The 24,653-nt window shown below is 38.0% G+C and overlaps 1 protein-coding gene across 1 annotated transcript in view; it reads left to right on the top strand.

Moving 5' to 3' along the window:
* Nucleotides 1-1,834: 1,834 nt before the first annotated feature.
* The window catches only part of ASB15 (ankyrin repeat and SOCS box containing 15), a 41,714-nt gene continuing 18,895 nt past the window's right edge, over nucleotides 1,835-24,653 (top strand). Inside the window, exons 1-5 of the mRNA XM_056118442.1 lie at nucleotides 1,835-1,910; nucleotides 19,168-19,276; nucleotides 22,042-22,100; nucleotides 22,190-22,321; nucleotides 23,752-23,910. Coding sequence (XP_055974417.1) covers nucleotides 1,895-1,910; nucleotides 19,168-19,276; nucleotides 22,042-22,100; nucleotides 22,190-22,321; nucleotides 23,752-23,910 — 475 coding nt within the window. The 5' untranslated portion in view covers nucleotides 1,835-1,894. The remainder of the gene's footprint in view (nucleotides 1,911-19,167; nucleotides 19,277-22,041; nucleotides 22,101-22,189; nucleotides 22,322-23,751; nucleotides 23,911-24,653) is intronic.

The raw sequence follows: 24,653 nt of genomic DNA, 5'->3' as shown, positions 1-24,653 counted from the left end.
GGAAGAATTTAATAAGGTCTCAGTCTCTTGCATAAAGTTTGAAAGTGGCTGCCCTCCAATGAAATGATTTATAAAGTTGTCGTTATGATTATGCTTTGAAGTGAAATTCCATGGTAATATTTGGGGAGAAAGAAGAAATCTATTCTTTTGTTGTTCATTTTTTTGTGGTTGTTTAAAAATTTTTTATTTTTTGTTATTTTTTAATTTAATTTTTATTTTTTTCTTTCCAATTTTTTGGGTATTTTTAATATTTCTTATTGAATCACAGTCACATACACAGCTACAAAGTTGTTATGATTGGGTTTCAGTCATATAATGTTCCAACACCTATCCCTTCACCAGTGTACATTTTCTACCACCAATGGTCCCAGTTTCCTTCCCACTCCCCCAACCTTGCCTTTATGGCAGGAACTTCTCTGTCTGTCTGTCTGTCTGTCTGTCTGTCTCTCTTTCTCTATCTCCCCCCACTCTTCTCTCTTATGTTTCTCTCATCTCTCTCTCTCTCTCTCTCTCTCTCTCTCTCTCTCTCTCTCTCTCCTTTTGAGCTTTATGGTTTGCAATACAGATAACGAAAGGTCATCAGGTATATCCCTTTACTTACTTTCAACACTCAGTTCCTGTCCAAATATCCAAAGTGATCATTTCCAGATATTATTGTCATGTTGGCCCTTTGTCTATTTTAACTTCCCTGTGCCCCACACACTCTCTTGCAGCAAGTTTTCATCCATTGACCAATCCTACTGGCCCCTATTTACCCTGCCCTAGGAATCTGTTTTTAAAAGTCACTTTTTATAGAGATATTTAGGAATTATACATTCTGCTCTTCAGAAAACTAAGTCATGTTAAATTACAAATGTATGGAACTGTTCAATGCCAATTTGTATTGAATTGTAACTCAAATATTTTTATAAATCTCAAAGATGAAAATATCAAAGCCCAATTCTTAGTTTGTGAATTAGAACTATAATTCCTGAATCAAAACTTTACCAGAACAAATAAGAACTTTTATTATCATAAAAGCACCCTTTTTTTGAATATTTTAGGACAGAAAATTTTTCATAATAATGGATCTAAAAATCTCATTTTATAAGTAACTTTATGAGACTGGGGAGAAGAGAGACAGAGATGTAGAGAGGAGAGAGAAAGAGAGAGAGGCTAACACTGGTTTATAACACTCTGTATGTGTTTTAAGAGTGCACTCTCATTCCTGTTCAAATTTATGTTCCCATAGTGTACTTGCCACCAAAGTCCTAACATCCTCCCACCACAGGCCAGTGGTCTTTCTCCGGCTCTCTTGAACCTCAGTTCTCCATTGACCTCAAAATCCTTGACCAGACTACACATCACATTTATATTTCCATCTGTCTATCAGACTGGTACTTATTAAATGAAAATAAAATAAATATATGTAATAAGACGATTGTATTTTGTACAATTCGATAAGTCTGAAAGATGAAGGATAAAAAATAATGTGTTAGATTTTATTAAAAGTAGATTTTTGACCTGCATGTTAGCAGCCTCACATTTGTTTCTTGCATAGTTAATCTTAAGATATCTTAAAATTCTAATTAGGAAGTTTTCTTTCCTTTAACAGGAAATTGCGTGGCAGTCAGGTTGGCACATTATTTGTTTTCCTGAGAGTTCTTTAAACCAATCAGTACACAGATAATCTTATTATACCTCTGTGGGCTTGTGTTTCTTTTGATGAGAGCCTAGAGAAGTCATGGGTAATACTTTTCTCTGTGCCAGGAACTGCTTAGGTTTCAGTTGTGCAAGGTCAGATCTTAATTTAACCACCAACTGGGTGCTTAATTTTAGATACACAGAGAAACACATTGGCTCTAAGGTACTTCCTCTGGTTTAGGAAGGCAAAGCCCTAGATAAAAATGACAAGATGATCATTCCAAAAGGTGAGATTATGAAATATTTGATCTGCTCCTTACTGACTGGCTTATCTAGTAGTGTAGTATTGGGATATTTTCAACAGAATAAAATATGTAATGTGTTAGCTACTCTCTTTCTGGTTGATTACCTGTACATTAATCTCTCTAGGCCCTTTAATATTATAGAATAAAGCTGCGGTTGTTTCTTTTATTGATAGAACATTAACTCAGTTGCATGGATATTAAGCATAATAAAAAATAATATCATGAAGATGTTAATAATGAATATGCCTATAGGAAGTGTCAGTGTGTATAGTGTCGAATCCCAGAAGGATCTTAGTTGACTCTAGGTTTGAGAAAAAAATTAAATGAATAGCTAAAATTTCTATAAGTTATTTCATTACTTTCTGCAACAGATGAATGTTTTATGTTCAGATAAAAGAATGCCTTTAAATCAGATAGGCTGAAATAACACAACAGAATCAGATATTTACTCAGTTGTACTAAACTTAAGAAAGAAGTGGGGGGGGAAGTTTGGTATTTTGGATTAAGGTCTATAATGTATTATTTAAGAATAGCAAGTTGAAAATTCAATTAGGGCATGGACTCAAAGTCCTGTGTCTCTTCTAATTCTGCCTATACATAGCAGTGAATAATTTTTTTCAAATGAGTTCCTAATGGAAATTCTTATAAAAAAAGAACAACAACCTCTACAAACTGGTGGGTCAGTGCACAACTTTTGTCTTCTTGACTAATGGAGAAGAAAAATGTAATGGAGTGTATACATTTGTCTTTTAATAGGGTTGCTGACCATCTCTCGATTAAGATTTTGTTATCTATCCAATAAAGACATTTATAATAGATGATATTATTGAGAGACTTTTAAACTGGTTGATCAACTTTTCTTCAAGGTCAATCTGAAGGCCTTTCTGTTGTGCCAATTTGTATTCAAAAGGTATAACCATCAGTATATAGACGGTATATAATATAGAAAATATTAATTGAACCAAAATATATTATATTTTGAAGGATGTAAAATTCATTTGTTATTAGAAGACTAGAATCTGAACAAAATATCAGAACTACCACAAATAAAAATTTAATGTAGTTAAATAAAATTTCTGCACAAACTGTACAGTCACAATGTGGATTAAAATATGACTTGGCAAAAATTTGAGCAATAGTGATCTGAGCCAAGTGTATGTAACACAGCAGTCCCCAAATTCATCATTGTCTGGGCTAAATTAAACAGAACTCTTGGTCTAGGAAGAAGGAGGTAGTCAATCCACTTGATAAGGTATTGATCTGACTTCAACAATTGTGCTCCCATCAGAGCCCACGGTACAGGTCAATTTTAGTGATAAATGGATGCAGGAAGGCAATCAAGTTGGTGGATTTGAGGTGAAACAAATGAAAGATTCAGCCTTAGGGAGTAAAGACACCATGGAGATCAAGTAGCCTGCCTGGAAGGTAAAGGGTTTTCCTGGTGAGAAACATTTTCTCAGTGTGACTCTGAGGAATTAGAGAATGATGGTTTGAAGAGATTGATTCATCTTAAATGTTATTTTAATTATTAAAGGTTGCTAAAAGCTGTGTGAGGTAGGGGTGGGGCACATATAGTAAGAACCCTGTTGCTTCAGTGTTTGAGCTGAGGCTGGAAAATTACTTGTTGGGCATCTTGTCGAGTGGACTGCCTGATGATTCTTACCTCTGAAGTCTAAAGATTCAAGAGGGATGGATAGAGAAGATATAATGAAGTGCTCAGTATGCTACTTAAGGGTGAGGAACAGAACTACAACTACCAAACAAGTCTTAGAATTCTACTTCCCATTTCAGAGGAATTCCATTACAAAGTAATAGTGTATAATATTTACTACTTACTACATGTCAGGTACAGAAAATGAGGCTGCTAATCTGGTGGGCAGGATTTGAATGAAGTTTTAACTAGTGTACGGTCTCCAAAATGAAATAGGTGGTAGGTGACTAAGTAATGGGATGGCTTATTACTGTTTGAGTGAATTTAGAATGAAAATCACTGTATCACTGTCATCCTGTTGTTCATCGATTTACTCAAGTGGGTGCCAGTAACATCTCCATTCGTCCCAGGTCTGCGATTTTAGCAGCCTCTCCTTACTCATCTTTCCCAATGCTGCCATATTGGAGGCTCTTTCAGGGTCAGGGGAATGAGACATGTTATTGTTACTGTTTTTGGAATATTGAATATGCCAAGGGTAGCTTGCTTGCCAGGCTCTTCCGTGCAGGCAGGATACTCTCAGTAGCTTGCCGGGCTCTTCAAGATATATATATATATATATATATATATATATATATATATATATATACACATTTCCCTCTATGATTTGTTGCCTACTATCTGAACCCCATCAAATATGTTGTGATAATTATGGAAATTGGGAAGAAAGTGTCTTATGGCCTGATTTTATGGCTGCACAGTCCAGGAATATGTTTACTCCTATGTGAGGCTCGGCCCGAGCTTGTGGAAAGCAGCCTGGAGTGTGGCGGTAGTTGGGTAGTGGAGGTCAGTTGCTGGGGCTGGGTCCCTTGGGGTGAATGAAAATATATTTGAAAATATATTTGAACACCAGACAGACATTTTTGCCATGTCAACTTTAATATGCCATGCCCATGAAAAATATTTGCTGAGAGTATATATGTATGTGTATACATATACCTATATGTGCACTATACACACACACACACACACACACACGTATAGTATGTTTTAAGGTCTAGAATATTCATTTTATTTAGTATAGTAATTAATGTAGTCAGAACATTTTTACTCACCCTAGAATTCAATTGTATAAATCATATGTAGCATATTAAAGTTGATTTTATTAGGTACAACCAGTCTTAGCTTCCCTTCTAGTGGGGAGCTGCTACTTACATACTAATGGAAAATAAGCTTTTGGTCTCATGCCGGCAGATAATTAGGTAATAAAGTGTTTTATCATTTATAACTTATGTGATAAAGTTTGCTTGAATTAGTCAGGGATATGTATCCTTCTTTGAGAGATATGTTGGTCCCCAAACCTAGGAATTCTCCCTACCAGATTTCATCTACCTTATTCTAAATTTGGGTAATTTCCTCTTTTCGATGTCACCAAGGTCCAGGAAGTGATCTCACCATTTGCAAGGCCCAGTTCTTTGAACCATATTTAGACCAGTTTTCTGGAGTTTATAAATCTTGGCTCCATAAGTCAATCTTGGTTCCTTTAAAGAGCATCTGATTAAATAAACACTATATCCATAAACATTATTTTTCAAGGACACAAGTTGAAATGAGCAATGGTTTCCCATTTCTTGGTTATTTGAAAATATCAAATGCAAATTCCCTCTTATAGATTTTATGTTGTCTTTAATGTCTTAATAGTTTAAATGTGTCTGAGATGAATATTTTCATGTGCAAATGTTTGTACATATCTCTGATTATTGCTAGATGACAAATTCCTAGATGTTGATTTACCAAGGATATAGGATTTTAAAAATCATGTTAGCTTATTAACTATTTCTAAAGGCACATCAATTAATAAGCTAACTTTTTATGATCCATTCTTCCCCCAAACTTTCATATTTTAAATTATATTCCCCTAAAATTCACATATATGTAGACCCAAATTTCTGTGTCATTTTCAAAAGCATTACATATTCCTAATTTCTTTCATAACAGTATTTGACTTCGAAATCACTGATAGAATGTAAACCTTTCTAATTTTTTGTTATTAAACTAAGCAAAGATAGTTTGGCAGGTTTTATCTTTAGTTTATTTACATACAAATTAAATACTTAGCACAAATCCCAATCTGCACGTAAATTTAATCAAAGTATTTATACGACATAGAAAGGGAGTTCAAGGTAAATCTATTATTTGGATAATTTTAAGAGAATTGATCACTTGATTGCTTGATCACTTGACATCCCATTACTCATCAATTTGCTCAGGCTCCAGTAATGTCTCCATTCGTCCCTGTTGCCTGCTAGTGTAGCCAAATGGCGTCTGCTTGCTCCAGGAACACAAAGAGCCTCAAATCGATCATTCGGGGTCTTGATGAAGAAGTCTGACCATCTTGTAGGTGTGCGGTCACGCGATCTTTTGACATCCCGTGGAATCCAGTCAGTAATGGCTCTAGTTCAGTGATCATCTCCAAATCACATTACGTGCCCAGTCCATCTGATTTTCAACGGGTTGGCAAACGAGACAGCGTCCCTGATTCTCAATCATCAATGGAGGTCGGAACTCTGGATTCCTTCTCTCACTTAAGTGAAACGAGATACTCTAAGCATAGCTCTTTTGATTCCTCTTTCGGGAGACCCGAATAGCGTTCTCATCATGTTTTCGTAAGGCCCAGGTCTCTGAGGCATATGTTAATGCAGAAAGAATGGTGGAGTCGAAGAGATTTGTCTGGAGATGAAGGTTCTTCATCCCCTTAGCTATTTCTTTGACTCTGTTGAAGGCATTCCATGCCGCTTTCTTCCTCCTGCTCAACTCAGGCGCCAGGTCATTCGTCCTGTTGAGTTATCGAACTAGGTACACATAACTGCTGCAGTCGGAGATGTTCATTCCATTGAGAGAGAATGGAATGAGTCTGTTTCTCATGAACATTGATTGTCTTGGTGAGATTCAGCTGCAGTCTCACCTTTCCATACTCACAGCATTTGTGCCACTTGGCTAATGTTTGGTGTAATTAGAACGATATCATCAGCAAAGCGGAAGTGGTATAGTTTCCAACCATCTACCTTCACTCCCATTCCTTCCCATTCCAGTCATTGCATGACATTCTTGAGGGTGGCACTGAAGAGTTTCGGTGAAATGGTATCACCCTGCTGAACCTCTCTCTTGATGTCGATGATCACTTCCTTGTATATGGTGAGATCCTGGTCGTGAACATTAGACATAGTGGCATCTTGAACTCTCGAGAAACCTCAATGAGATTGGTCACCATGTGGATATGATCAATTGTGCTGAATCTTTTTCGGAACCCAGCTTGCTCACATGGTTGTCCTTCATCTAGTGTTCTGCCAATCCTGTTCAGGATGACTCTAGTGAACAGCCTGTAGACGACAGACAACAAGCAGATCGGGTGATAGCTGCCAGTGTCGTGGATGTCTCCCTTCTTGTACAGTAGAATGGTCCTGCTGGTTTTCCACTGGGACGGAACCTTGCATTCAGACAGGTAGCATGTTAAGAGCCAAGTCAGTGTGTTGATGAGTACTGACAGCAGATTCTTCAGGTGTTTGGATCACTCGTGTGTGGACTGGGTGCTGTTCGCTTCTTTACTGATGAAATGGCATGTCGGATTTCGGAAGGGAAAACATTGAGAACGACATATCTATCCTGCGGAATTTGGTATGTGGACAGGTGGATGTGGCTATCGAAGAGAACTGAGTAGAAGTCATGGATAATCTTTTCCATTGTATTCGATATGCCAAAAACAATAAATACAATGGGTCTCATTCCCCTGACCCTGAGAGAGCACCCAATACGGCAGTGTTAAGAAGGATGTGCAAGGAGAGGCTTATAAAATCTCAGGGCCAAACTAGGCTGCCAAAACGAAGAAGAACTAAAATGACTCTCTGATTTTCAACACACATACCCTGGCATCGGAAGCATCCATCGAGGATCTGATGATGCAAGCGCAGAAGATCAAGTATGACATCGTTGGTCTGTGAGATGAGAAGGCACCGATCACATCATACCATTTTCAACACTGGAGAAGAACTGTTCCTCGGAACATGTGACAAAAGAGGCATCAGTGGTGTCGGTGTCCTTGTCAACACGAACTTGGCCATTGATTCATTCGAATGCATAACAACTCGAATCGGACAATTACACTTGAAAAGATGTGGCTCACTGCCGACAGTTTTTATCTTCATTATCTATGCACCAACATCCAGTTACAATGAAGAAGAAATTGAGAAGTTCTACATGGAGCTGGAGAAGTTCTATAAAGAAGACCACACCTTCTACAAGATCATTGTCAATGATTTTAATGCCAAGATAGGACCATGAAGATCAGCCAAAGAACTCCACATCAGGACCCATGGCCTAGAATGGAATGAACAGGGTGAGAGACTGTCTGAGTTTATCGTGTCAACCAAGACCACGATACCAAGACCAGTTACCAAGACCATGGTAACTCACAGTTCCAAAAGGCCAAAGCTAAACGTTGGACATGGGAGTCTCCCGGTGGACAGTTCCACAACGAAATTAACCACATCATATTCAATCGACGGTTTTGCCTGACCAATGTCGCTGTCCCAAAATTCCAAACAGGATTGGACCACCGTCTTCTTCATGCAAAATTCTGCTTCACAGAGTGGGGAGAAAGGGCTGCAAAGTTTAAGAGAACTCTCAGAACGACTACCAACTGGGAGCTCTTTGGCACTATTGCGGCAACATGGGAAGATGCTGGCATCGATGACATCAACAAAAAATACGATCGACTGGTTCAGCACCTCCATGATTGTGCGAGGAATGCCAAGAGAGAGATAGTCACAAAAACATGTCTGTCTTCAGAAACTCTCAAGCTCATTTGCCAACATGGCTTGGCGCAAGCCTCAGGCAACCACACAACCACAAGCAAATGTTGGAGCTTGCAAAGCAGTGCAGAGATGCTATAAAGAAAGACCTCAAAGAGAGAAAGGCAGCAATGATGGCAGATGCGGCAGAAGCTGGGAAAAGCATTCACAATGCCTGCCTGTCCTTTGCCAACTACAAGACCAAGATGATTGCCCTCCGGCGTCCGGATGGATCTATCACATCTTCCAGAAGGGCAATGGAGAAGATTATCCATGATATATATACATACATATATATATATATACATATATATATATACACGCTTGTGTCTTGTTTAGTATTTTTAGACAAAATTGCCCAGGAGGCTTTCCTATATTTTTTAATCAAATGTCTAACGGTATCTCTTTGAGGTATAATTGTATCTACTTTTATAGATCAGAGAAAGAGATTCAAATTTATCCACAGGAAAAAAATTTGCCATTTGGAAAGAGGCTATTCAAACTGTCCTGGTTCTGCCTATCATCTCTAACATAAATTAAAAATATATTAGAGATATTTTATATTAGAGATGTATCTCTAATATATAAGGGAAATATTATGAAGAAGAATATTGATATAACTTAATACTTTTTATATAAAGGATATGTATCTGCAGAGTGGAAACTAATTTGCAGAGTTTTATGTCTATCTGAAATTTCTTTGGATTAGTTAACTGATTTGCTGAAAGTATCTAACAAATTTCTTTATTTGACTTACTGCTAGTCTTGTGTTGTAGGATTCTGAGAAATAAAAAGCATGTAGTCACCAAATAGAAACCAAAGTTATAATAAAAGTAGATTCATGATAATTTCCATATATATTATATTTTTGCATTTCAAAAAATTATTTATTTTTAAATTTTTTTTATTTTATAAATAGTTGACAATATTTTATTACATTTTGTATTCAAACACCAATTACACCACCATTACACCTTCCCACCACCATATTTCGGATATTTCCATCCAAACCCCAACCCCTGCCCCAAAGCATAACTAAAATAATGTTTTGTATTGTTTGTTATGAAAAACTGCTGAAAATACTACAAAAAAGTTTTCTTAGAGGAAAGAGTGTAAAGATTGTTCTATTTCACCTAGAGGCCAGTAATGGCTCCTAGGTGAAATACAACAGATATATATCTATATATCTATATTTATCTATATATCTATCTATGTATCTATATTTATATATCTATATATAGATATAGATAGATAAATAGATATATAAATATAGATACATACAGTTTTTTATACAGATATATATCTGTAAAAAAATATTTCCCTGTAAGTTTGGTTGACTCCTACTTTGAACTCCATCAAATGTAGTGCAGAACTCTTGGAGTATGGGTTGTGTGTAGTATGAAGTGTCATCCAGCTGCAAATAAGGCCACGCAGTCCAGGAATAGGTTCACTTGTGGGTAAGGCTCAGCCAGAGCATGTGGAAAGTGGGTGTGAGCACAGCGACAGTTGAGTTCTGGAGGTTTTCGGCTGCCGGGGTTGGGTCCCTTGGGGCGAGGAGGGTTCTCACCTGCCCCACTCTGGGGTGCCCCAAATGAAACAGCCTTGCACAGGGTTCAGTGGCATGGTTATGGCGAGTGTCATGTTATGCTCCCTTCCAGTAGATATATTTTTATATTTTAAGTTACATGTGCAAATGGCAAAATGCATAAAAAGAAAATAAAACTTTTTGTAGCTTTCTTGTCATAAAATTATAGTTTCTTCGCAAAACCAAAATGAGAAAAATTCTCTCTAACTTGTTCTATTCTTCAGACAGGACAAATTTTGTTGATTTTTTCCTGGAACTGCTAATAAATTACCACATCACTCAAGAACAATAGCAGTTTCAAGGTAAGGAAAATTTTCTTCAGGCAATGAGGTTCCTAGTTCCGAACAATTGAATATGCATATCCTTCAGAAATGTAGGGTTTGGATTTGGCATGGTCTTGTATGAAACAGAACTAAATTTTATTTTATTGCTCTTTTCTGGTCCTCTTTTCTCACTAGACTCAGTTCTAGATTGTCCACCATCCCACTCACCATCCCTATGATCCAATTGGTAACTATTTCAAGAGATTCTACCTTGGGAGCAAGTTTAGTGCTATTAGCATTTTTTTAAATGTGTTATATGAAACAATGAATCTTAAAGGATGGAACTTGCATCAGTGTGAAAAAAATTACACTGATAAGCCAGGTGGTGGGGCAGTGTGATATTTCTGGGTACAGTGTCTTTCCTTGAACCTTGGAAAGAACCATGCTATAGATACTCTTAAGGACTGTTCTTTGTAGTACCTACAGAGATGGTTTCATTTTGTTACAATTATATAATCTGAGGCTAAGTAGGGTAAAGAGACTTGGATATAATTAAAAGAAAGCCTATTAAACAATTCATAGTGAACAAAGCCAAATCATCCTTATTGAGAAAAACAAACAAACAAAAACCAACCAAACAAACAAACAAACAAAACGGCTTGATTCATGCTGCAGGAGATTCCCAAATTTTAAGGAAAACTTTATTGGTGGTCACTTGCTTATCAACACTAGGATGTTGACATGAGTCATGAATCGGAGGTTGCTTAGAGAATCTGAATCATACAGGTACACCTGCATGATATCTTGCAACATCCTCTAAACTCCTGACCATTGAACTGAGTAATTTACCAGTTGGTAAGCTGATGGTTTATTTTCAGATTCCAAGCAAAAAACAAAAAGCATAGGCTGAAGTTTCTACCAGAGTAAGAAATGCTGTCTGAGCCAGAGAGCTAGTACAGCAGGTAAATCACTTGCCTTGCACACTGCTGAACAGCTTCAATCTCCAGCATTACATATGGTCCCCCAAAACACCACCAACAGTGATTCCTGAGATTAGAGCCAGGAGTAATCCCCAGTACCGATAGGTTTGGCCCCCCTAAACCAAGAAAGAAACATAAAGCATTATTGCGTGGAGCCAAGGATAAAGATTTATGTACCCCTGGAAGCTATTTTTTATTTTTGGAAGTTATTGTCATCAAGTACTGGCTGTTAAGGGCAAGATCAGAATGTCTTCGTTTAAGGACAGCAGACTCTGGGTTGTTTACCTGCAGCTTTGGAAAGACCTTAAAAATGAAGTTACATTCATAATGAATGTAATCAAAGTAGAGAGAGAGAGTTAAGTGGAAATCATCTGCCTCACAGACAGGGGGAGGGGAGAGATGGGGATATATTGGAGTTCTTTGTGGTAGAAAATGTGCACTGGTGAAGGGATGGTTGTTTGATCATTGTATAACCGAGACTTAAACCTAAAAGCTTTGTAACTGTTCTCACGTGGTTCAATAAATAAATTTAATTTAAAAAAATGAAGTTACTCTGTTGTGCTCTGCCCAGACTCTGTTTCCTAAAGCTATGCAATTTGGTGGGTCTTTTTACTTCTTGAAGGCTATGTTTTTCACTCTTGCACATCAAATCCGTCATTCCAACAAAAAAATAGTGGAATTAAAGGCATAATGCTAAGAGGCAGGCTAGAGGGGTGAGTGGGAAACTGGGGACATTGGTGGAGGGAAGTTCACAGTGGTGGTAGGACTGATGCTGAAACATTCATGCCTGAGTCAACTGTATTATGAACAACTTTGTAAATCATAGTGTTATAGTAAAAGAAATATATGGGGAAAACAGCAAGGCAGTTTGTGCTAAGAGCTCTGTACAGTACTTGAAACATAAAGTGTGCACTCAATGATTTATGGCTCTTATTGTAACCTTCACTTTAATTACTGCCAATGATATTTTAAAACTTAATTGATCACTGAATGTTCCCTTTTCCTACTATCTAAATCATCAATTTTACTCAGCCCATTTGTAAACTAATCACTATTGATATTTTAATAATATATTCAGCATTTATAAATCCTTTAGTATTTCTTTATCAGGGATCCCTAAGATAGTTCCAAAGGCCCATGAATTTCTTAAAGTTTTATGCAAAATTTTACGTTGGACTACATCTCTTTGGAGAGAATTCATAGCTTTCATCATTTGTGCTCCATACCCTAAATATGGGTTAACCAGTGCTTTAATCAAAAGAGTTAACTCTCGGGAGCCAGAGCAAGAGTACAGTGGAGAATGTGTTGCCTTGCATGCAGCTGACTCATCTTTGATCCCCAGAATCCCATATGGTCCCCTGAGCCCAGGAGTGCTTCCTGAGTGCAGAGCCAGAAGCAAGCCCTGAGTATCACTGGGTGTGGCTTCAAAACAAAACAACAACAACAAAATGGTTAAATCTCTAGTTTGAACGTCACAACTGATTTATAAATTAACTACTTAATGGAGAATAAAGACGAAAGAGTTTGTCTTTGATAACTTCCTTCTGGATAATTGTTAAGAGATTTTGGGGCCGATGCTATGGGTAGACAAAGGAAGAAACGAGGACCAAGCTGGTTGGTGATTAGTTACCATCCTCTCCATGCACCTATTCCAGTCTAACTATGCTCCCAATTCTAGTCTCATGCTGTCCCTCAGTCCAGTATCTTCCTGTCTCTCCCACTCATCTTTCCGTGCTCCATCTTACTTCTGCATATCTCATCTCTCCACACACCTGCTCCTGTATTCTTCCCCTACATTATTCTCACTCTGTCCCCCTTACTGTTTCTCCGTGCTCCATCTTGCTGCCTTGGTCTCTCTCTAATCTCTCTCCAGCCCTCCCCCTGCCCACACACACATTGGGGGTAGACACCTCATCCCATCTGGTAGCACAATCAACAAACCAAAAACCCTTCCTGATCACCCATCAGACTCAAGGTCAGAAACACCACCTAGGGGTGTTTCTCCTCTCGTTAGTCCAATAACTTAATTAACATTTTAATTAATATCTTAATTCTACTTCTTAATATTAGTTATTTTGTATGGACACAGTAAGAGGTACATTGAGCTTGTAGAGTGGCTCTCCTGGGGACATCTCACTATAGATCTCAGACTACAGTGCTTAGGCCAGATTAATCTTTCCTAACTCTAGCAGGATCCTAATCTAGATGTTACTCTTTGGATCATGACAGAATTTGTCCATGACAATGCTCTTAACTTATAATTAAGTATTTTGGCGCTTTGGCCTGCCTCGTTTTGATGCCAGGATAGCTCACAGTTTGCCTGGATCCATCCAGTCCCTCATCGGGACCCTGCTTATGGGGTGCTAGGAAGTAAGGGCAACTGAAGCTTAAGTCGACAGAACAGATGCCTAGGAGTGAATATCATTCAGAGTCAGTTAACTCCCAAGTTACAAAAGCATAGCATTAACTGTCTTCCTGTGTCTATACAAAAGGACATTGCTCTGAATTAACTATGCAAAGAACTTAAGGAGAAGGGAAGAGCAATATTTATAAGTTAACAGAGTCTGATTCAGAGATAAAGATGACTGACCGGTCAGGGAAGCAGAGCACAAAGAAAGAGGTTACAAATAAACAGAGAGGAATGGGAGCACTGTTGTTCGTCAATTGCCTCGAGCAGGCCCCAGTAACGTCTCTTTCATCCTAGCCCTGAGATTTTTTTAAATGTGCCATATTCAAGGCTCTTTCAGGGTTAGGAGAATGAGACCCATTGTTACTGGTATTTGGCATATTGGGTATGCCACGGGGAGTTTGCCAGACTCTGCCATTTGGGCAGGTTACATTCGGTAGCCTGCCAGTTTGTCCAAAGTAAGGATGAGATAATAAAGGGGTATGGTGCCGCCAGCAGGTCAATCTGTACCTGTGAGGCGAGTGCATTAGCAGCCTCATGGCGCTTTCAGACTTCCAGATACCCTAAAATTGCTGCTGTGCCTTTGGCCAGACCCCAAAAACTTGGGGCAAAGTTTACCAAGAAAGTAAACGGCCAAAAGTTAGGTATGTGGGAAACACACCCACAAACCACCTCTGGCTCAGCTATATAATTGGAGGCAAGGCCTCTTTGGTTCCTGATTGAACTGCTTAATGGACATGATCCCAGAGACTCAGAAACGAATCTCAGAACCCAGTGGCTTTAGGTAGAAATGTGTCTGGTCTCTGCAGTAGGCTATCGGTGCTGGGCCAACCCAGGTGGGAATAGGTTTCGTGCCTTGGCTTGTTCCCCACAGTGGCCCAGTGGCCGTCATCCGTCTGAGGCCACTGTATAGTCACATTTGGGCCCCCAGTGACGAGACACACAGGGCCTCACGGGATGGGGGTGGAGCCGGGCTTGTCCTCCCCACCCCAACGAGACCCCCAAGTCATCGCCCACGAATGGCCTCTCTGGCTCCTGATCAAGCTGCTTAACGGCCATGATCCTAGAGACTCAGAAACAAATCTCAAAACCCAGTGGCTTTTGGCAGAAATGTGTCCGGATCCCACAGTAGGTTACTGTCGCCGGGCCACCCCAGGGGGGAATGGGTGCTGTCCCTCCACCTGCTCCCGCTTGGCGACTTGGTGGCTGTCATCCTCCAGAGGCCATTGGACAGTCAGGCTTGGGCCCGCAGTGACAAAACTTGTTGGGCCTCACAGGATGGGGAGGGGTGGAGCCAAACCTGTCCTCCCCACCCCAACGAGACCCCAAGTCATTGCCCACAAACGGCCTCTCTGGCTCCTCATCAAGCTGCTCAATGGCCATGATTCCAGAGACTCAGGAGCAGATCTCTAAACCCAGTGACTTTTGGCAGAAATCCCTCCAGATTTAAGTGTTAAAATTTCGGAATTTCAAAACCACATGGCCCTACTGCAGCCACACGACATCATATGTTATTCATAACCAGCAATAGAACACAAATTGTCTATTGTTGCCTTTTCAGCAGATCTGAGTGTTGGGGTAAAATCTCAAATAATGGTGGGTCTCATGTCGAAATGGTGAATGTGATCAAAGTAGAGAGAGAGTAATGCGGAAATCATCTGCCCCACAGGCAGGGGGAGGGCGTGGGATGGGGGTATACTGGGATTTTTGGTGGTGGAGAATGGGCACTGATGAAGGTATGGGTGTTTCATTGTATGACTGAGACTTAGACCCAAAAGCTTTGTAACTGCTCTCACAGTGATTCAATAAATAAAATTATAAAAAATGAAAAAAAAAAGTAAGGTGGAGTTCATGCACAATTCAATCAGCTAATCAGTGGCTGAATAAATAGCAGTACTCCTACAAAAAAAAAAAGGATGAGATAATAAGATGTCGCATGACCGCAAAAGCGGCCAGACACTTCTGGGATCTGGGTTTTATCTGGGAGCACTATGATGGGAGAATAACCCAATAAACCTAAGCTCCCTGTGGCAAGGCAGAAAGGACAAACCAATGTTATCCTACAGGACATCATATACAAATGGGTTTCTCAAGAAACAAGTAAAGGCAAACTTATTTAGAAAGACTTAATTCTTTAGACTTAGAAATTGGTCATCTGCGAATAGTCTTTACAAAGGCTGATTGGCTCTTCCTGAGACTCCTGTATCCTTTTTCTAATCCCAGAATCAGCAACACCCCTAGTTAATGTTTTAAGTATTAACTACTTAATAATTTTAGGTATATTTAAATTACCTAAAATTTTAAATTACCTAAAATTTTAAATTACCGAAAATTAAGTAATTTTAAACAGACTATTGGAAGCATTCCTTGGATATTGAGACTTAGTCATTTCAAATTTGAGCTACAGTTAAACTACAGCTACAGTCCTTATGTCCTCATGGCATCAAGAAATCTCTAAGCTCATTCCAATGATGCTCCTTTTATTGTCTAACTACAGCTACACTCCTTATGTCCTCATGGCATCAAGAAATCTCTAAGCTCATTCTAATGATGCTCCTTTTATTGTCTAACTAACACTTTGGTATACCTGGACACAGACCTTAACTTCATCCCAAGCTTTGACTAAAAGATTGTAGAAAGCCCATATTAGATGGTTTTTTTTTCTGTGTAATAAGAGTTTTACCACCATTTATACCCTACTCTTATTAGGGGTACAAAAAGAATTGAGTCTTTCATAGCTTCCTCTGGGTAGTTGTTAAAGAGACATTTTAAAAAGATTTCCACAGAGTCTAGAGAAATAGTATAGAGGTAAGGCACTTGACTTACATGCAGTTGATATGTGTTTGATCCCTGGTGCCTTACATATGGTTCTCTGAGTCCCACCAGGAGTAATCCCTGAGTGCAGAGACAGAAGCAAGATCTGAGTACCTCTGAATTCTGTCATGTACTGGAAGCCCAAATATTAAACAGGGATAGAGTTAAGCCTATGATTTAAATGAGTGAAAGGCTCTGTATCCCATTTCTAATCCCAGAGCCAGCAACACTCCTGTCACCACAGAGATATTTATGAGAAAGGAAATAAGCAAGCCCATAAGTTTAATTGCATCATCTAATCATGCTGAATCCCTCTGCCTTACCCGCTACTAAGCATCAACATTTCCCCTTACTGACCATTGAGAAAAACCATTTACTAGGCGTAGAAACAAAGAGAAAGATACAAACAAAAAGTATATGAAAAATACTTTGTAGGAGAAGATATACTTAGACAGATAAGGACAGACAAGAACGAAATAATTTCAGCCAAGGTTCCCCCTTGCTTGTTACAAGTTGCTTGTAACAGGAAGTTAGATGGAGAGGTGGTGGTGGGTGAGAGGGAATAATGGAGAATGTGCAGAAGGTCTGGTTTCTGGTCTGAGAATAGAGTAAGATGGGTGATAGCCCAACTCTTCGAATGATGTTCTGGGAACAGCTGCACTTCAAACTTTCTTTGTAAGACAAACCATAGCAACAAAAGTTTGGGGTTATGGGAAGTAGGGGAAAATGAGAACCAAAGAGCCATTAAAAATCAGGAAGCATCATGAGTTTCCTTTGTAGGATATTCCTATTCTTTCTGCTATAGAGTAGCACGAGGTCCTTTCCATTTGGGAAAACTAGATGCTAAATGCCAAATATACATTTATTTTCATTTATTGTCTGCAAATATAAATAATCGTAATTTGACCACTTTTGTCGTTTTTTTCCTTTTGGGTTTTTTTTGGAGGGGAGGGGAAGGAACATACACAGTGATGCTCAGGGGATTGGCAATACTCCTGGATCTGCACTCAGGAATTACTTTTGGCAATGCTCAGGGAAATTTGAAATGCAGGGGAATTGAACCCAGGTCAGTCACGTGCAAGGCAAATGTCCCCACACTGCACTATGGCTCAAGCCCTATTCTAACTTTTTGATCTTAAAGCACACTCAGTCAAGAAATGCTATAGATCATAATAAGCACTGGGATGAAAGTGAGGAGAAATGCTGCTTCTGGTGACAGACAGAACTCTCAGGCAAGCTGCACAGATCAATTGGAGGAGGTTTAGCTGAATTTCTCAGCGAGGAGAGTTTTGCAGTGCACAGTCTGCAAAACCATTTATGTGCACCTGATTTGGTTGTATCACCTTTGTAGACTAGGAAAAAAGGAGCTAGACATTAAAAATCACACATCAGTATAGATATCTTTTTGTTTTTAATTCTTTTCAAAAACAGGAACTATTTTTTCTCTGCCTCTTGTTCACCAAGTTAACTTACCTATAGTTCCCATACTTAGACTTTTTAATAAAGCTAACTTTTAGTGTGTCTGTCCTATGGTATCAGTTCCAACATTAAGGATAATTAAGGACACCTGCTAACGTGTCATAAAGAATCATTCCAGAAATACAAATAGCATGTTCGAAGAGGTGAATTGCCCAGAGCATGCAGTCTATAATAATCAACAGAACTAAACAGTAAGGAAGTTCTCCAAGTCTCTAATTTTTTTTTAAGATTAGATGTCTCCTGTATTATTTTAATGCTTTGGAATTTTGAAGCCTGTTCACTTCATATGTTAGATTAGACAGAAGTTTCTCAAAATTCATGCTTAAAACTATCAGTTCCTTCTCTCTTCTGTTTGTTCTTCCTAAGGGCCAGGCTAGGACATTCTGTTAGTGACTTTCTTTTCTTTCTACATTAATTCTACTTTAATACTAAATTAAGTTTCTCAAGGCTGGAGTGGTAGCACAGCGGGTAGGGTGTTTGCCTTACACGTGGCCAAATCGGGATTCAATTCCCAGCATCCCATATGGTCTCCCGAGCACTGCCAGGAGTAGTACCTAAGTGCCTGAACTAGGAGTAACCCCTGTGCATCAGCGGGTGTGACCCAAAAAGCAAATAAGTTAAGTTTCTCTGTGCCATACATGGCCTAAAACTGTAGGCATGCAGAGATGAGTAGAATGGTGCCTTTCAAATCAAAGAGCGTAAAATGGGTTAAAAGAAGAAATAAGAATTATAGAAAGAACTGCAATCAAAGCAGCGAACATAAACCAGTGCTGTTATTAAGAAAGAAATTAGTAAATAATCAAACATATGGTATAGAATGAATAGAAATAAGACACAAGTCTTACTATTTCCTCTTTGTCTGTTGTATCTCTTGGTTAGAATTAAATATCAAATATAATGTGTAAAGCCTTTTGAATACTCAGACCAAAGTCAGAAGCAAGGAAAATGTAAATTCTTATCAGTCCAATTGATAAGCCTCTTATCGAAAAGAAAGCAAAGAATTAGAAAATGCAGACACCCAACTGACAGGTTTGAAAACAGAGATTCTAAAAGTTAAAATGACCTTCCAGTAATATTCATTAATGTGTTAATTGGATTTAAATGTTAAATGCCTATAGGTGAATGCATTTGGTTTTTATTTTGCATCTTTTATACTAACAATACTCTTCTCTGTGTCATTTGCTGATTATAATAATTTTCTCTTCCAAATTGATAGTTATGGATATTAATGAAGGCTCCGATGAAGACCAGCTTACGAGTTATGATATGCAGCTCAGTATTCAAGAATCAATTGAAGCCAGCAAGACTGTATTTTATCCTGAAAGGTAATCTTCATATTGTCTCTATTCTACAAAATTACTTTATGATGTATTTTGTTGTAAGATAAAATAAATGTCATTTTGTGACTTTACCTGTAGGAAAATACCCAGCTTATCGAGGAGGAAATTTAATGATTGTTCAAGTGCAACCACACATAGATTTAAGAAATCTTACCTTCAAACAAATCTTCCTGTCATGTAAAAGATAGAAATAATATAGATGGGAAAATCCTAATTTAATTTGCTGCATAGAACTGTCTAGTTATTAAGTTAATATGGAATCAAAAACAGAATAATTGAACAGATATGCAGGTATAGTTCACAGAATGAACGTATAGAGGCAATATGCAGAGGTTTGTTTTGTATCTCCCACAACCCATTCTGCTATTGATTCAGGTAACCTTTTAAAATAATATATTTCATTTTGCATCTTTAAAGTTTGAATAATAATAAGCCTATAAATTTAATGAATGGGGAAAGAACTGAGGTCCTTACCATATATGACAAGTATGTGTAAGTCATGGAGACTATTTAATTATCTACTATTCAGATGAAGTTAAGAAGTTATACATGAAACTTGTATCATGTTAATAAGAGACATAGAATCTACTCCAAAAGTAAATTTCTTCCTTGAGCAATACATTATACTTTTAAGAAAGATAACTTTTTTCTTTTATATTCTATTGTAAAGTAAAGTAAAGACCCTCCCGTTGATCGTCGATTTGCTCGAGCGGGCCCAGTAACGTCTCCATTGGAGACTTTGTTGTTACTGTGTCTGGCATATCGAATACTCTCGGTAGCTTGCCAGGCTCTCCGAGAGGGGCGGAGGAATCGAACTCCAATGGAGACGTTACTGGGCCCGCTAGAGCAAATCAACGATCAACGGGAGGGCCTTTACCTTTACCTTTACCTATTCTATTGTATTGTATATAATCCTGTGCTTCAAAATTAAGTGGTGCTTTTGAATAGATTAATCACTATAAAATTATTCTTTTTGAGCTTTTAAAGTTGAACATTTTGCATTTAAATTTCTGGTCTCCTTCATTCTTCCTTTATCTTCAACAGAATTTAGAACTACAGCCCTAGCAAGGGAGCAGGAGTTTTTACTTAAAAGAGTTAAATCAAGTTGTCATTAAATACCTGTTCTCCTTGAATAAACACACAGGCTAGAAAATTGCCACAAGGGTTAAATTATGACCTTTTAGACAAACGAGTGGGAGTTTATTGACAAAATGCTCAGCCTGTTTACATTTGTAGGACAGTTGATTAAAAACTCTTAGGATGCACCAGTGTGTATAAGTTCCCAAGGAAGTGATTATTAACAGTTATTAATTTGAAACAAACAAAATCTTAAAGACATAGTTTGAAAAAAATGTATTTTTCTGTTAAGTTTTGTTTCTTTGGTGTTATGCCCAGCAGTGCTCATGGGTTGCTGCTGGCTCTGTGCTTGGGAACTGAGAGGTGTTGAACACTGAGCATGGGGTCTCTTGCAAAAAAAAAAAATGCTCAACTATGAGCAATCTCTCCAGCACCCCATAGATTTTACAGTTGGGGAAAGTCTTAAATATCTTTCTATTTAGTCCATCGTTTTTACAGATAAAGAAATCACCACGAAGGGAATAACTACCCCTCTAGTCATCACAATATAATAAAACCGGAATAAGATCTGCCTCTAACTCCTCTTCCCCCACTGTTTGCTCCTTTTTTTCTTTACTGCTTTCTTGTAGGGCAGGAAGGGTGTTGGGACCATCCCTTGTGGTATATAAGGCTTGTTCTTGGCCCCATGTTCAGGGATTACTCCTGAGGGATTCTGGGTACCATATGTGGTGCTGGGGACCAAACCCAGTTCATCTGCATCCCACCCACTGTACTCTCTTTCTGGCCCAGTTTGCTCGACACAACATTATAATTATGTCTTTTGTCATCTTCACTGATATTCTTAGGTTCAGTATTTCATAAATATATTTTCTATTAGATTTTGAAATTTAGATTTTAGTGCATTGTAGACTTGAATATTTGTGGTTTTTATGTGAAAATTTCTGTGCCATAGGAATGAGATGTTAGTATATCATATCCATCACCAATGTTCTAATATTCCATCACCTCATTGAACTCTCTCCACTCCTTCAACCCATTCTCTTTTTTCCCCTATTAGTAACCATAGTTTTAGGGTCAGAGTAGATGGAAATGGTTTTGGGGTGTGTGTGTGTGTGTGTGTGTGTGTGTGTGTGTGTGTGTGGTAGTGAATCCACACTCAACTATGCTCAGGGTTTACTCCTGGCTCTGCACTCAGGGATCACACTCCCATTGGGATTCAGGTTGAGGTGCTAAGAATTGAACCCAGGTTAGTCATGTACAAGGCAAGAGTCCTATCTGCTGTACTATTTCATCCATAGGGGTATGGTTTTTTATTGGACTTTGTCAGTTCCCTTGCTTTGTTTCTTTATTTGTGTAAGTGGTGAAAATATCTGGTATTTGTTTCTCTTCTAACAGTAAATGTTGCTTAGAATGGCCTTTTTCAGTTCCATCCATATTGTTGCAAGTCATGAAATATCTTTTCTAGTCCTTGAGCAGTATTCTCTTTTTTATTCACCATCTATCATTGAGCACTTGTGCTATTTCTAAATCTTGCTTATTGTAAGTAGCATTGCAGACACTTAGATTCATGCATATTTTGGTTATTAAATATAGTGAGAAAAACCACAAACTTTGGGGTTTGGGGAAGTATACCACTAGTATAAAAATGACGTGTGTTTTTCTTTCTTTGCTAGATTTGTGGTCAAAACCCTAAGTGATGAAAACAGAAAACTTGTGGAGGCCATAAGGCAAGGCAAGTAGGTGTATGCATTGCCTGCAGTGAGGTGATTTAGAGATTCTATCTTTTATGACAGATTGGTTATCGGATGTGTGATTATTTAGGTCACATTCTTGAGCTCCAGGAATATGTGAAATACAAATATACACTGGATGAAGCTGATGAGAAAGGATGGTTTCCATTACATGAAGCTGTTGTTCAACCCATTCAGCAAATACTTGAGATTGTTCTGGATGGTAAGAGAACATAAAGTCTTTCTGCGGAAATGTCAAAGTATTCCCAATGAACATAAAAAGCACAAAGAAAAATTAGAACAAAATATTATTGGAATTTGGAAAAGGCAATACCCATAATTTAAACTCAGACTCTAAAAATTAGTGAGGTTCTGAGGCTTTACCTTTATATCATTCCAGGAAGACAACACAGATTTGCATTAAGATGTAGTTTAACACCTAAAAGTGATAAATATTTATAAATGTTGTTATTTAATTAATTTGTATATTCAATATTCTTTCAATATCCTTTTTGGAAAGTCATATTTCAATTTATCTGAAGTAAATTTTGGGCTAACCATTTCCTAGAGATTATTATGTGATATGTTGCCCTCATTTATAATATTTGCCCTTATTTCTAGAATATTTGATATAATATTGACATTAGATATGATTAATAAAATTTGAATTAAATAATAATAAAATTCTGATGTTCTAACATAGCGTTTTTTTCTAACACAGACCTCAACATCTTATAAAACCTTTTGAGAGTGCCCTATGTTTCAACCTTCAGTGTTGCTCCCTGGTTTATATTCTAGGGCGTGATAGTTACTTGATATAATTAGCTATCTAGCCAGTCAGACAAGCAGCTAAAAAAAATTAATACCTCGGCAGATAGTCAGACAGACAGATATAGAAGATGATGCTAAGCGTGGTACTTCTGTTCTAACACATTCTAACAGAATATGTTAATTTAAATACATATTGATTATCATACCCACAGACTTCACTACCTGGCACAATTTACATAATAATGCAAAAGATTTAGAAGTTGATTTAAAGCTTATTAAGATGAGAATACACCATTTATTTTATTTTAAAGAGCACCTGAAACTTAATGGCTTCAAGGTGAGATACAAAAATCTTTATTAACTTTTTTCAAAGGAAACATTTTTTGATCTTTCTTTTAGCAAATTATTGATAACAACAATATAAAATAAATTACTGAGGGCCTGCTCTGGGGGCAAGCTTTAGGGGTGGTTGGGAAAATTGGAGACAATGATGGAGGGAAGGTGTACTGGTGGTGGGATTGGTGTTGGAATATTGAATGACTGTAACAAATGATCGTGAACAACTTTGTAAACCACAGTGTTAATATAAAGTGTAAGGGGAAAATTGAAAAATATAAACAAATAAAATGGCAAAAAATAAATAAATAAAGAGCACCTGGAAACAGAGATGTTGGCTTCCTAGCTGTCAACTTTATGAACAAGTTGAACTTTACAAATCGTGTTCAACTACTCTATGGACCATCATTTGATTAACATTAATTATAACTTTTGTTTTCCTTTCTCACTAATTCAATTTAATATGTACAGAATTGGCCCAATTTTCATTTATGTGTTATTCTTTAGTAAATATTTTTAACTTTATATAATGTGTTCACACCTCAGCATCCCATGAGACACTCTGGGAATTCAAAACACCTGCTGGAGAAACACCCTTGACTTTGGCAATCAAAGCAGGTCTGGCACAAAATGTGAGAACTTTACTAGAAAAGGGAGTCTGTGCAAACACCAAAAATGACAAAGGAGAGACACCCCTTCTGATTGGTAAGTGCCCTTTTACTTACAACTGTTTCAATCTGAAACGAACCATATTTAATCATTAGCTATTGGAAGCCACTCTTTATTGGCTAAAATTATGTAACCTTATTTTTTCCATTCCCTGAATTTCTCTTCTAGCTCCCATCTCACATATGCTATGATTTTCTTCCACTTTACAAAGAAGTCATATATAAAAGACATCTATATCTACCAGTACCAGCTAACCAGGAAGGAGCCATTGAACTCATTAGGAGTTCAATCAAGCCAGATGTCCTGAGTTTTTAATGTTGTTGTTATTGTTGGGTGCTTTGTTCTATTTCTTTGTTTGCAGTGCAGGAATCATACCCAAGCCTCACATATGAAATATGTGCAAGGCAGGCCTTACATATGCAAGGGAAGTACTCTATCATTGAGTTACATCCCAGCCTCCAGAGGTGCCAGTTCTAAAGGAATATTCTCCTGATAGGAACAAGCTACAAGAAGGGTGAAGTATGACCATAAAAGGGAGTAGAAAGGGAATTCCAATGAGATAACATGTCCACATGAGAAGGATGGTGAGACCAAAATGTAAAGAAAAGGAGCCAGCAGATTCTGACCACACAAATGCAGAGCTCAGAATCTCTAAGAGGGTTCACAATGGTGGCAGCAAAGGAACGGTATGCATGAACTTTACAATCTCTGATACTGTGTTCACAAGGAGAATGAGTAGATCCAAGATACAGGAGTGGAGTACAAGCCTGGTAAATGTG

Source organism: Sorex fumeus, unplaced genomic scaffold (genome assembly GCF_029834395.1).
Source record: "Sorex fumeus unplaced genomic scaffold, SorFum_2.1 ptg000037l, whole genome shotgun sequence".
Lineage (NCBI taxonomy): Eukaryota > Metazoa > Chordata > Mammalia > Eulipotyphla > Soricidae > Sorex > Sorex fumeus.
This window is presented reverse-complemented; position numbering and strand designations above follow the sequence as displayed.